The sequence below is a fragment of the Geospiza fortis genome, unplaced genomic scaffold (assembly GCF_000277835.1).
Source record: "Geospiza fortis unplaced genomic scaffold, GeoFor_1.0 scaffold52, whole genome shotgun sequence".
Classification (NCBI taxonomy): domain Eukaryota; kingdom Metazoa; phylum Chordata; class Aves; order Passeriformes; family Thraupidae; genus Geospiza; species Geospiza fortis.
Window position 1 is genome coordinate 159,736 of NW_005054659.1, and position 15,141 is coordinate 174,876.

The window sequence follows — 15,141 nt, forward strand, 5'->3', positions numbered from 1 at the left end:
TTTTGTTTAAAAAGAAGACAACACAAGCAGCACCACAAAAACACCAAACCACATTTTCAGAGCAGAATACTGATGCAATTGAGGAATATTCAGAGCTGGGTAATTCCTGCTTGCTAACCGCATAATCTCCAGAACAACCCAAGAGAAGATGGAAGGAATGCCTAAACTACACTGACAAGTCCTTACAGCTCCTTTGGAAATTCTGCAGATCACCTCAGAGGAAATTACCATCAGACCCTATATACATACATAAATGCAAGTTGTCTTGTTAAGAGCTACAAGAACAGCCTTAAATCATCTCCTTATAAATATGCATTGACATTTTGAATATGCAAAACACACCAATCAAAATTAACTCATTTTCTGCCTCTGAACCACAACGAATACTCAACAGATCCCAAATGTCAGTGAAGGTGAACTTCCCTACTTCCCCTTCTCCAGTAAAACCTCAGCTCCTTATGGTTATGGACCTAAGGAGTTCCAGACACTGAGATGCTTTGTGGATCCTACTGCCAGTCATGTTTAGAGAGTTCACATGCTACAGTACATCCAACTTCATGAAGTTACGGCTTTTCTTGTTGGAGCTCCTCAACAGAACTCACACCTGACCTGTGAGCAAAGCACAGGAACAACAGCTACAGGGAGGAGCTGTGACACCACATCCCATTCCATGTGCCAACACAGAGCTGGATAACAAGGTCCAGCAGCTACACCATAGGGTGAAAGGGAGGTTTATGAATGACAAATGCAGAATCAGAATAGTTTGAGTTGGGAGGGATCTAAAAAGATGATCTAGTTCCAGTCCCTGCCATGGTGTCCCATGGGCAGGGACACCTTCCACTAGACAAGGCTGCTCCAAACTCCAACCAAGTTGGCCTTGAACACTTCTAGGGGTGGGGCATTCACATCTCTTGGAAACCTGTGCCAGGGCCTCATCACTCTCACAGTAAAGAATTTCTTCTTAATATCTAATGTCAACCCACTCTCCCTTTGGTTTAAGGCCATTTGAAGGCTAAATATCAACAGCTTCTTGAGAGAGAATGTGCATAATGAGGCTGAAAAAATCGGGCTTACCACTCCAGCAGTCAGATGGCATATCAGATGCAGAGCACGGAAGACCACAGGTGTTTTCAGACAAAACACTGTATTGCTCAGAGATGGTTCATAGGAAAAGTATTTTAAATTAGTTACAGAAAAAAAGTGCAATAGAAAGTGAACTCCAGAGTGCACATGTCTTAATGCAAGAACAGCCCCCTAAAGCTTTATTTTAGTGCTTCCAAAAGTGCATACAAAAAAAGCAGTGCTTGGCTGTCTGCAAACAAGCACCCAGGGAAAAGTGCAAAATAGGATTCCCAGGGGGCAGCTGTGATTCATGAAGGACACTGCTCCTGCAGCCACTCTTTGCAAGCTCTCTGTATTTTCATTTTATTAGATGCACAGACAGAGCATAGCAAAGAAACACTTCCATTTTCACAGAATGACAGGGAATAACACTCATCCCATTTAAAAAGCAAGACAAAGAAAAGTAGGTAGACTCCACAGCATGAGGCACAGTCTGTTTCAAGCAGCAGCTTCTGATAATGTTATCATATCAACCACCACCAACCTTAAAAGGTAGAAAAACTGAAAGTAAAACAAAGCAACAGCAAGTGTACCAGGAAGGCAAAGTGAAGCCTGCATTCCTTTCCAGCCTTGGAGCCTGACTTCATCTTTGCTAGGGTGACCTTCCACTGCATCCAGGCTGGAATACTAATATTAGACTAAAAAGAAGTGTGCCACCCTCTAAATATAATGATGACTCAACACCTAGAGGCTTCAGTGACGTAATATGAACAAAGAGATTCTGACTTCACAATCTAGATGCTTAAAACTCAAGTCAAAAGGAACAGATTTTCCTTCCCCTGCAGACACACATCCTGCCTAGAGCCTCCCAGAGCATCATCTTGAATCAGCCTGTATGAAAAGGGAACTGAAGAAACATTTCACACATGGCAGCAGACACACTGACTCCACTTTGTTTAAAAGGAGCACTGAACAGACACATTTCAATTACCTGCTTCAGTCAAAGCAGAAAGTTTCAGTTCCAGAATTAACATATAAAAGTTAAAGACAACACAGCACACCAGCGAGCAGTCCAGTATCTTTCACTGAACCTTAAAAATAAAAATAGCAGCACAAAAATGGACTTGGTCGAGAAATCTGAATGCAAGTACAAAGGGAAAAAAGCCTTTACAAGTAAGGCTACAATGAGCTCTTAAAGCATCACTCTTGGACAAATATTTCAGCACCCACCTGAGGGAGCCTGAAATATTTTTCAGGATCCAAGTTCAATAATACATATTAAAAAATAAAGTCAGAGGAAGTTTAACAGAGGCTTCTCCAGTAAGAGCAAGCAATCATCCAATATATGTAAATAAAGTTGTAATGTGAAAGAATCCCTCATGAAAATAGTAATTGTTTTCATAGTAAAGTCCTTCTATTAAAATAGGATTATCTTTTCCATTGGCTTGTTAGTTTGACTTTTCTCCTTCCTACTCCACCCCACCTCCATTAAGCTCACGATTCAGCAAATGCATTTTTAATCACCTTCACTCCCCAGTCTTGCATTCCCACACTGGCCCTCTGCATCAGAAGAATCAGTATACACTTCAAGAAGTGTTCACAGAATCACAGATTGGAGGAGGTTGGAAAGGACCTCTGAGGGTCAACCTTTCCAACACACCCCAGGCTCAAGCAGGGTCAGCTTGAGCTCAGTTACCCAGGACCATGTCCAGACAGCACAGAGTATCTCCATGGGGAGAGAGAGACTGCACCACCTCCCTGGGCACCCTGTGGTAGCACTGCCACAGTAAAAAATGTTTCCTGATGTTGAGGGAATCTCCTGGGTTTCAGTTGATGCCTGTGGCCTCTGCTGCTGGCACCACTGAAGAGAGTCTGGATGAGCCCTGTTTGCACCCTGCCTTCAGGGGTTCACACACACTGCTCAGATCCACCTGAGCCTGCTCCAGCTCAACAGGCACAGCTCCCTTGGCCTTTCTTCAGAGCAGACAGGCTCCCATCCCTTCATCCCTGTGACCTCCCTCCAGTAAGTCTACGTCTTCCTCATGCTGGAAACATTTGATCAGTATTTTCTCATGCAGAAATAACAATATATCTCCTATTGGCTTAGATTATATTGGCAAGAAAAAGCACTTGGTGGACTTTGGCTATCACTGCCTAGGCAGCTTCACCATAACTAAAATGCTCAGAAACTGATGAATCATTCTTTATCTGAAATAAAACCATCAAGTTTAACTGGTGCGCCTTCCAATTTGAGCCAAAAGAATGGTAAAAAAAGGAGCATGCAGCTTCTAAAATGCTTGAGGAAACACATCCTTCCCTCATGAAAACATATTCTAATAATGAATATTATTAGCTTCGTGTAAGTGTCTCCTGAGGCACTACAGCATCTGAAGAAACCATCCTAAGAGACAAAGATGCTTCACTTTGACAGTGTGTTTACCAGCCCCAGCCTGAAGGAAGTTGGAGTCACAGAACAGAAAGGTTGGTTTTACAAACGGTGATACATGCATAACAAAAGCACAACAAAAGAGTTACCAGCAGAGTTTAAGGGCTATGGGTAGCAATTAATTGCTGAAACACTCAAATGCTCACCCTCAGGAGTTATCAGAGTCATGGCCTTTGGCTCACCAACACACTTGCTTTATCAGGAAAGCTAAAAGGAGCAGCACCTCCCATTCAGTCACACTACCAGCCAAAAATAAGTCTCAATTTTGCCATATCTTGCTCACACATAAATAGTCCCATCAATGTGACAAAACCCAGGGTTAAAGGTGTAATTTTATTTTTTGCTTCTTTACAGTAAGATTTCCATGACCCAACCAAGTCAGTGCTGTACACTCCAAAACACCAAATTAATCTGCCCCTATCATTAACAGCTTTATGCCAAAACAAGTGATCAGAACACAGGACAGTGACAGGGGCACAACCAAATGTGATCTCAGCTTAGCAACGGATTATCCTGTCGGATAATCTTCTCCACACCTTTGTTGGATTTTAGGAACTAAAAAGCTCTGTATTTCGAGCACACTGTAAAGAAGGCACAATTTCATTTTCCATAGGAGAAAGGCTGTCCATGATGGGAGTGGAGATAAGCAAAGCCACCTCCCCTCAGCTGTAGCAAGCTGCCATCCTTCTGAAGCTGCTAAAACATCCTGCACAAATCCTTAAATGCCCATAGTATGGACCCAGTTATCTGGGGCATTCTCCTGATCCAAGCACACATTTCTTTCCAGGAACACAGCCTGGAAGGTAGGAAATATTTTTTGACCAGATGCTCTGTTACTGAAGCAAGGTCAGTTGTAGGTAGCATTAATCTATATTCCCCTTTTCTTCAGTGTTTCAGGGCAGTCAGTTCCAAGCAGCTTCCTTGAAGCCGAATGGTAAACTCATCTTCAGATCCCAGAGTCCACAACTCTTCAGGCTCAGCATAGTGAGACCTCAGGGTGCCAGCCAAGAGAAAACCCAAGCCTGTGTCTTTCCCTGCAAAGGACACGGCCTTCAGCTGCCAGAATTCCTCACCTTGAGAGAATGAACATCCAAACTCAGGCTCCCTGCAGGTGCCATCATTGCTTTTGACAGGAGACTGAATCCTTTCTAAGATGGATTGTAGATGCACAGCACTGGTGAAAGGGTATTTCTGACACAGGACTCAGAACAAACTAAATCAGCTTATCCCCAGCACAGGTGTACGTGCTGCCAGGAGCTGCTGCAAGTCCACATTCCAGCACAATCTGGAATTTACCCTGTATCTGATACAAAGGAGTTAAATGCCTTCCAATTAAAACCTGTCTTTAGCGAGTGCATTGCTTAGATATTAGTGTGCTAGAAGTTTGATCTTGACATTTCAGCCCCTTGGACACCTCAGATAATGCAACTTTAGAACTGACAGGGTAACTTCTTTACTTTAATATTGTTCCATGCTAAAGCCACTGAGAACTTTCCACACCAAATCAAACCAGCCATTTACAATGAGGGGCTTCTCTGGCTTTCTTTACTAGCTCACTTGTAACTTCCAATCATACATTCACTTTACTCCTAAAAGTGCAGGTCAAGAGTAAAAGTCAAAATTACATTACAAAAAGCTTTACTTTTTGCAGAATGAACACCACAACTAAACAATTTTAGATATAACCAGTACTATAGTACATACTTTTTAGAAGCTTAGTGTACCACTACATATCCTTTGGGTCAATATATAATTGAAGATATGGCTGTTAGCACCATTTATGAATAGTGATCATGTGAGATTTTAAAATTTAGCTTAGCAACTTCACAATATTTTTATTTTGAATTCATGTGTGCTCTTATCTTGCAGCAACGGTTATTAATAGAAAGGATTATGGATATTAATCTACTGGAAACACAAGAACATGTTCTACAGGAATAATAAAAACCATCATCAACTCCCCAGGTTCTTGGATTTAATGAGAAATATGAAGGTAATCCCATCTTGTTAAATAGAGACTTAGAGAAGTAAGCACTTACCTGCAAACCAAGCTTCAACCCTCAGCAGGCACAGGGCGTTCACAGACCCACGTGGCACAGAACATCCACCTCCACAACCCAGCTGCTATTCTTAAGACACATCCTTAAGTCCTGCAAGTCTTTGGGGATTGCTATCCCACATACTTACATAATCACCCATTCCATTTTCTAACTAAGCCATCAGCTAAATACCAGAATGCAGCTCTCAAAAGGGAAAGCTCAGGAGCAAGTGGGGATAGAATCTCTGCAGAGTAAACAGAGAGATTCTCTACTTCCAGGTGGGCTTCTGTTTTCTCCCTTTAAAACTGGACTTTCAGACCCCTTCAACTTTAGTCAAGCTCATTACCAGATGGTGAGAAAATTCTGGAAAATGGCAGAATGTAATTGCAAGATGCTTATTAGCGAAAGGCCTGTTCAATAAAATAGGGAACTGGTTTTCAAAATTTCAATTTAGAGCGTAGAATTTGTAATATCTAACTGCCCATTTTAAAGCACATATTGCAGCACTAATCTATATTACTCAAACACACACAAGACATTATTACAGAAGACAAAAATGCCTAAAAAACTAAACCCAAATAATTCCACTTTTACAGCCTCACCAGACATCACTTTCAGTACCTTTAACATGGAGCCTGAATCCTTAGAAATCTTATTTTATTCCTCTTTTATCTGGAAATCCCCCCACTAAAAAGTCTTTGTCCATTCTGGCCAGGTCTGGTCTCAGTGATTTTGTAGTTTTATGTGGGTACCTCAGACAGTTTCAGGCAAAACCCACTGTACCACTGCCAGCTTGTTTCTGATTTGAAAATTCTGAACAGGACACACAAGTAGCTAGAGATGTGCCTATAACAATTAGCTCAGACTCATTCCATCAGACAACAAAGCCCCAAGCTATCAGTTTTATAGTCCTGAAGTCTCAGTCAGAAATAGTACTAGACTAAGAAACAGGAACTGAATGCTTCCTACAAGAGTTGGTTTTTTGTTATTATTATTATCTTAAGACCATGTTGTTCTCAATATTGTTTTAGATTAACTGCAGAGTTCAAAATATTTTCATGAAGTTTCTCATGTGTTTTTATCTAGAAAATCTGAAGTGAATGACAGTGAGAACACAGTATTACAGATAACTTAAAACACACCAGACCTTATCTCTCTTCTCTACAAGTACATGAAAGGAAGTTGGAGTGAGGCAGGTGGTGGTCTCTTATCCAAATTAGCAATCAGTAAGACATAAGGAAAAGGTCTCAAGGCATGCCAGGGGAGGTTTAGCTTGGATATTAGGAAAAAATCATCCACCAAAAGGGCTGTCAAGCATTGGAACAGGCTGCCCAGAGAAGGGGTTGAGTCACCAGCCCTGGAGGAGTTTAAAAGATGTGTACATGTGGCACTTGGGGACACAGTTTAGTGGTGGGTGTGGCAGTGCAGGGCTAATGGTTGGACTCAATCTTAAAGGTCTTTGCCAACCTAAGGACTCTCTAATTCTGTGAGAAAATACAGAAAGGCAGCCTCCCATCTCAGTGATCTGTGATCAGCAAGCAGGAGCAGCAATCACATGTTTGACTTTGCTACTCCCACCATCCCTGCAGCCAAGGTTGCCATGAAGACACAAACCTCCATTTCAGTATTCTGCAAATCTCAACAAAAGAAAAACATTTTTGTTGACCTCAGCTGACAAAAAGGCTTTTAAGCTCTTGAAATAAACGTCAAAGCAGAATGCTGCTGTCACCTTAGAAAGAAGTCATATTTGTGATCAAGTTTCTTTACATGAAACTGATGAAACTGTTTCACTGACAGCAATAAACAGATATAAAGCATAGGTTTCTCCTACAGGGAAAAGCTGGAAACAGACACTGTACCTTACTGTCCTCATCCTCAAACACGGACTGGTGAACATTACAGGCGAAGAGAGAATTTGGGAGATCATTGAAATCGATTATTTCATGAAAATCTTCCTCTGCAAAACATCTCTTCAGGCCGTTGTCTCCATTGATAGAGTAGAGTAGGAACCGTCCTCCATCCTCTGGGATGCAGCCATACTGGCCAAGGCCCCGCATTCCAAAGAAGTAAGACTCTCCCCTCATCCCTGGCAGCACAGAGAAGATAAGACCACACAGTTACACAACGTATTTAAATGTTCCACATCCACAAGGTAACCCAGGGATTCTTAAGACTGGGGGCTCTGTTTGTACAAAGTAAATTTCACAGTATTTCAAAGCAACAATTGGCCTCTGACACAGGGCACTGAGACCAGTCTCACCAAGGTTCAAACAGGGGCTTTAACTTCATTTATTAGCACAGAAAAGGCCTAAACATACCAGTACAAGCTTCTGAACACAAGCAGAAGAGACATTACTTAAGGGCCCCTTGCCCTATGAGAAAACACTGTGCTGTATTTGGGTTTAAAAGAACCATGTTTGTTACTGGGAAGGCTGCTGGTGCTTCTGAGTCTGCAGCCAACTCAGGAAGCGTAATGCTCACGGTAAGAAGAACTTAGAAAATAACTTTGAAATTTAAACCAGGCTTCAAGAAAAAAAAAAAAAAAAAAAAAAACCAACAAAAGACCCTTATGGAAAGAATCATGAACACAGCATCATCAAAAACCAGTACAACCAAGACACATCTCTGCTACACAGAACACAGCCAATTTTTTCTACAGTTTAAGTACAGAACTTAGGCTGGTTTTCAAAGCCCATTAGCAATTTCTTTGCATCTGAATCACACCAGGCAGCAAATAAAGTTAAGGGAAGAGTGGACTTAGGATGACTTTCAGGAATGTCCTGCTGATTTTGGAGCCTTTATCCCAAATGCATCAGTAGAGAAGGGTAATTTTAAGGCACACAAAATGATGGGCACACATAAAGAGCCCATACATTAAACGGTATCACTACTGCTGTTATGAGAGAAAGCTTCATGCCAGCCAAGGGGAGTAAGTCAAGGTCCAATTAATGATCAGTGTGTTAATTAGTATTTAATCAGGTATTTAGCAGTCCTTAGTAGACATCAACTTACTGCATCTAGAGAGCCCCAGTGAGTTAACTAGAAATTCACTGGATAATAATCTATTCCCTTTTATTTGTTTCTTTCAATAACAATATGCAATCATTAGCTGCTTTTCCTCCTAGCACAAGCATTTAGAGTTACATAAATTCAGTGTGCTCATCTGTTCTGCTCTGCCCTTGCTCTCTTGCATACTTGCTATTCTCTATAAATAGCTGTAAATATTAGCTCAAACACACTATATAGAACTGCTGTCCAAAATTAAACCATATGGGTTTATTACACTTAATCTCAGTAAAGCTAAATTATGAAGCTAATTTGCCATGGCTGTGCCTTTCATATAACCTCTGCTCTGAAATGAGATTTGGATGATGACAGAGCACATCATTCCATAACATAAGGTTATGGAAATATCAGTAATTGTTATTGCTGGAGTCTCAGGGCTAATGACAGAAGTTCTCAAGTACACAAGCTGAAGCCATGCTCAAAAGTACTGTGTTAACCTGAGGATGGGTTTTCAGGCTAGCAAATACACACTCTGCTTTCAGCAGCTCAGCCCAATACTAGCACAACTACCTCCAACTCATTTCAGTTTAGAAATTAAATTCTAAATTCTGATTGGAAAGAGGAAGCCTGAACAAATGGCAGAAGAGATGGCTACAAGTCCAGCAGTACATGTTAGTGTAGGACAGCTCACCCTCACAGCAACATTGCCTCTGGTATTTGAACCAACTCACTTAAGCTTTGTGTTACTGCACATTTCATGGTAAACACGTCCAGGGAAATTCCTCAAATTCCTCATAGCAGCCAGAAACTCCACATCAAAATGCAGTATTTTCTCTAGCAAAAAGCTTTAATAAATCATCTTCTCCAAAAACAATCATCTCTAAGCATGTTTGTCATCATGTCTAGCTTGTGTCATTAGGTTTATGGAAATGAACCTCAAGCCCAGTGTTACAAAACACAATTTACATGGCAGAGCAGACTTGTGCCAGGCTGTGGGAAGAATTTCATTTCATTTCAACAGGCAAACAATGTGCAGCCAGGGAAGACAGTGACCATCTGAGAGTTACACTGGACATGCTAAAGTTGTAGAAATCTGGATTATAATGTTAAAGCTAACAAGTTTCATACCTCTTTCCCCAAGGCATAACAAGGCTAATTGTGCAGAGAAGCAAAGAATCTCAATTAAGAAAGAAGTCAGAAGTCTACAGGCTTCCTCACTAAACAGTTGTTTATTTTTCTCTCCTGGGAGAGCCATATTATAAGTACTACATAGGAAAGCTTTTAAGTTAGGAATTCAGCAAAACCACTATGACAAACAGCAAAACAGAACAGGATTTTAAATTACAACCATGAAGCTCAGGTTTTTAACCAATAACAAAATGAACATATGCTGCAGCAGCCAGGATGAGAAATTAATAAATATTTACATCATGTGGCAGTAGTCTTGCTCTGCTAGAGCTCTTGGATAGGAAAAACTTGATTCTTTTTTTTCCAGCCAATTATTGAGACATTTTTGCCCAGTGGGACTTGGGTATTGACCAAGTCTTTTGAAGAAAGTCACTGTCTCACAGGCTTGTGGCCAGCTCTTATCCCAGACTTGTAGGTGTCTGTGCCTGCACAGGCATCTTCTACTCTTAAGATACACCCAGAGTCCTGATTAGTGTTCCCTCCAATAGTAAGTTAACTTACACCTGATTCTTAAATCCTCTGCCCAATTTATGATGGCATGGTTAAGAACACCTGTATGGGGTAACTGTTGTTTCACAGGTTCTCCTTTGCCATGCACTGCACCACAGAAAGCACCACAGTTAAAACAGAAACCTCACTAGGAAAATACATACATGTTCCCCAAGAGAAATAAACTGTCTATGAGCCTGAGCTGAATGATAATCAGAAGGGACAAACATACCTGAATCAACATTTGTTAGCAGACTTCAATCAGAAGTTATCCCTAGGCGTAAGCTGGAAATCTTACGTTTTTCCAATCTTACATTTTATTATGAATAATGTTACACATACAAACATTTACATATATATATATATGTAAAAAATCATAACTACATATCCTTTATTATGTCTGTCAAACCTGAAGGCTCAGCTATCATGTTGTTGGTAGTGTTTTGGGGCTTCTTTGAAATTATTTAGCCACTTGAGGCAGTCCTCTGACAAAAAAAAAAAATCTCTTTCCAATTATTCAACTAATTTAGAATAAAAGAATTTACATTTCAAATCCCTTAAAACAATTAACTCTAAGTCATGCATCATATTTCCATATAAAATAAGCCAAATTAAAAATAATCTATTATGCTACAATAATACAATCACTGGATCACATTCCCATATATGTTAAAGCTCCTTTCACAACTTCTGAGAAAATTAGTTAATGTCATCCCCTTAGGATCCTTTTTATATTAAAAAAAACCAACCAAAAAAACCCTCACATAACAGTCACTTACCTTCTTTTAAATGCAATGAATTCAAATCAAGTTATGCATTTGCTTCTCCCCTCCCAAGTCAGATTTTACAAATACTTAAGATACCAGAAGTTGCCATACAAAATTTAAAAAAAGGGGGCAATGTCATTAAAAAAATCATACACTAATATAGGCACTATCCAGAACCAGTATTTATGCTAAATTATCCAAAATCTTACCTGGGATCACGACAGCTAACTCTGTCAGGATTGTTCCCCTGAAAAGTCTGAGACACTGAGGCAGATTCAAACCTGAGCCAAACAACTTCAAGGAACCTCCAGCTAAAGCTGAGCACTTGTCACATCCATTTATTCCCTTTATTTAAAGCCCGTCTGAATGTTATCTGTGTTATTTCTGAATTTCATGTAAGGTTTGGACCCTTAACTTTAATACATCCTGTGGAACGAGAACCTCAAGAGTGCTGCACTTTTAACCCTTGGAGAACCACAGCAGCCACTTCCCTCCCAGACCCAACACATCACTTCACTCTGACGTGGGTTACTTTAAATTTCTCCTCCTGACGTCCAGGTGTGCAAAGGTTTCTAATTTGGGATGGCTCCAAACACAAGGCAAACACCTTCCCACTGGCACAGGTCATGTCAGTGTTCAGCACTGGAGACACTGTGACCAAAATCTCTGTAGAGATTCCAAGTGGGAGCTCAGTGTTCATTCTGTTACCTCACTATTTTTAGACACAGTACACCTCTAATTAAAATTAACAGAGGCCAGCAGAAAATTATATTCACTGGAAAACAGCAGCAGCTCACTGAAGTTTCTCTTTGAAAAATTACACTTATTTAGTATAAAACTGAAAGGGTAAAGATGTACATCTTCTCATGAAGTCAGATCCCTGCAATGCCAAAACCTTCAGCTGAAATTGTATTGAATGAAGACAATTTGAGGACATGAAGTGTCTGAATGGACCAATGCCTTCTATATCACTGAGCATTTATAGATGTATCCACTGTTTTTATGGAAACTAATAAGGCATTTCTTTGGTGAACATTTCCCTGTCTCCAGAGTTTTTAAAAAGAATCCCTGAGGGACATCAAGAAACAGGCACATATCTCTTGAAATCACTAGGAAACTTAACTTTTTTTATTAAACACTGCTTGCCATGACAAACAACATGACTAAAAATAGAATAAAGCAAACAAAATGTTACAAATAGAAGCTTTAAATATAATCACTATAAACTACAAGTATTATTGAGTCCTGAGTGCAAACCCGGAAGCCGTAATCTGCAGGAATTTAAGAAAATTTGGAGGAAAAAAACAAAAAAAGAAAAGTTGCAGTTGCTTTTGTAGAAGGGGTCCAGGAGAAGTGTAGGGATTCCATCTTGGCTCCTACTGAAAAAAAAAAAAGCCCCAAAAAAGCATTTTTTACCGTAATTCAAAGGCAGGGGAGAGACAGGAGGGGGGAAATCAAACCCAGTGAATAAGATCTTACTGCAAGAATAATTTTTTACTTAAAATATTCACTGACTTTACAGTAGCAGAGCCACCAATTTCAGTGGTGTCAGCCTAGGGCTGCATCTCCTGCTCCAACTGGCCCCACACAGAAGGCTCTGTCAGAAAGCACAAATGTATCAGGGAAGGTCACAGAGTAACTTACTGGAATTTCATTCCACTCTGCACAATGAACACTAGAGATGAGCATTACTTTTAATGGTGCTAATTCTTCACTGTGGAAAGCTCCTATGGACTTAAATAGAGGCTTTTTACTTAATTAGAAAGAGCAGAACTGGACCTCACATGACAGGATTAATGAACCTTTGCAGCCTCAAAAGCAACAAGGACTACAGTGACCCCCTCCCACAGCCTTCACCCTGATCTCCCACCTGGGCAAATTCCCTTACAGGAATCAAAATTATCAATACAGGGAAGTCCACTCACATTTGAGCCCCAGTTTGGTTAGCACCACACAAAAATAGTGCCAATCTCCACTTTTCCTCTTACAAAAGTGCCAGATATGAGGAAGAGGATTTTAATTTTTTTTTTTCTAAATGCTAACTGGTGCAAATCCCAAATGTTCTAATCCTTTCCATTGACATTCTAGCCGCATTAAATTTAGCTGAGACTTGGGAACTATTTTTGGAAGCTTTTAACATCCAAAGGGACTATTCAGTTTTATTCCTCTAAAGCAGGACTGGTCAGCTCAAGCAGTCCAAGACATGCACATCACACTGAAGGTTCAGCTGTGCCTCCCATGCCAGGGATGTATCCTGAGACCACAAAGGGACTCTGGCATTGCCTTGCTAAGCACCTGCATCTCCAGCACTGGATAAAACAATCCAGGAGGCACTGGTGAACTCAAACAAGCCAAAATTCCAGTGCCACTGCACAAAAGGAAGGAGATACCTTGGAGCAGCCAGTGCCAGGTGTGAAGATTCCCTGTGCTGTTCTTAAAGTCAAGAAGCTGAGCTTCAATCGGTTGGGCACTACAGTAACCATGGCAACATTAAGGTATTCAAAGAACCAAGAAAAAAAAAACCAGAAAAACCCTCCCCAAACACAAAGAAACCAGAACAAGCCTCCTGATCACCTTCACTTGGCCTCTATGCTAATCTATTTAAAGCAAGCCCGTTTCATAAGGGGCACACAGCATTAGAGCGTCACCGGCCTTCAGCCAGAGCTGTCACCTCACACAGGGGTCACTGGAACACTCGTTCAGCAGCCCTCCAGCCTGGAACCTGAAATTCAGAACTGTGCCCCAAATCTCACCCAGAGCTACCTGCAGCAGGAGCCATTCACAGGGCTTAACTCCTAGAAAACAATGATGACTTGGAACAACATTTCAAAGTTTCCTCCTCTAAAAGGATTTCCTGCTAGTACAATCAAGTAATTTATAAATTATTTAATTAATTACTCCAATGCAATGACAAACATTTTCAACACAATCAATGACAAACCAAGCTACTGAATCTGAACACAAACTACAATACTTGGAAGGGGACAGACAAACTGAATCACACACCTGACAACTTCTTGGAAGTTTAAGGAGGACAGGACAGATAGGTAGCAAAGACAGTTAACAGAGATGATCATCTACAGAAAATCTTCTTCTGTCCTTGTTTACTGAGATGTCTTGGCAGTTTTCTGTAATGTTTGACATTCTCACAGTATTCAGACTTCCATCTGTACAAGCATGATGGGCAACCATATAATTTAGCTTCACTGCAAGATAAATGCAGCAGTTTCTCAACACCAATCATATATTTTCATAGAACAGCAGTTTTCCTTTTCATCAGGGACGGGTCTTTTAGCTAGTTAGACATACTCTAACTTGCTAAAAGACTAAACCATTTCCAAGGGCAAAACTTGAAAGACAAAGACAGAAGCTGGTGTGAAGTATAACCCCTGATTAAACTACAATTCTCATTTATATGATTTCTTTCAGCTGTATAAACTTATCATACATTTGTTTTTAGGAACATTCATTAAACACCAAACTCAAGAAATAAAGGAACAGAATATTTTAAACAGGTACAAAAGAATATAGGAGAGGTGAGGGGGGAAAAAAAACCAAACTAGCAAGTTTGGAGAGCTATCTATTACATAAATGATACTGGCTTGGGATCACGGCATCAAAGAATGGTTTGGGTTGGAAGGGATATTAAAAACCATTCTCGTTCCAACCCCCTGCCATGCGCAGGAACACCTTCCACTATGCCAGGCTGCTCCAAGCTCCACGCAAGCTGGCCTTGGACACTTCCAGGGATGGGGTACTCACATTTTTTCCGGGCAACCTCTGCCAGTGCCTCACTAACCTCACAGTAAAGAACTTATTCCTAATATCTAATCTAAACCAACCTTCCTTCACTTCAAAGCCCCTTCATTCCCCCTCGGCTACAGCGGCCAAGTTTAAAGCATCCCAAGAAAAGCCTCTCTCTCTCTGAGGGCTCCCGGCGCAGCCCTGCCCGGAGCAGCCCGAGCGCCCGGTCCGGGTCTGCATCGACCCCGACCAGCTCCCAGCACGGCCGCAAACCCCCTTCCCACTTCCCCATCCCTCCTCACAAGCTCCTCCGCATCCCACCGGGGGAGACACCGGCCCCGGCCCCAATCCCTCCCGAGGGGCGGCCGCGGGCTCCCCCCGCATCCCCCGACAGCCGCCG

General features: G+C 41.1%; 1 protein-coding gene across 2 annotated transcripts in view; it reads right to left on the reverse strand.

Annotated features, from left to right (window-relative positions):
• RCAN2 (regulator of calcineurin 2) overlaps window positions 1-15,141 on the reverse strand; it is an 81,315-nt gene that overhangs the window by 65,243 nt on the left and 931 nt on the right. Inside the window, exons 1-2 of one of the 2 annotated variants that reach the window (XM_005430607.3) lie at window positions 13,388-13,404; window positions 7,407-7,633 (exon numbers count right to left, since the gene is read on the reverse strand). In XM_005430607.3, the coding sequence (XP_005430664.1) occupies window positions 7,407-7,631 (225 nt within the window). In that variant the 5' untranslated portion in view covers window positions 7,632-7,633; window positions 13,388-13,404. Of the gene's footprint in view, window positions 1-7,406; window positions 7,634-13,387; window positions 13,405-15,141 lie in introns of those variants that run through there. The other variant, XM_031064931.1, reaches the window with a different exon arrangement.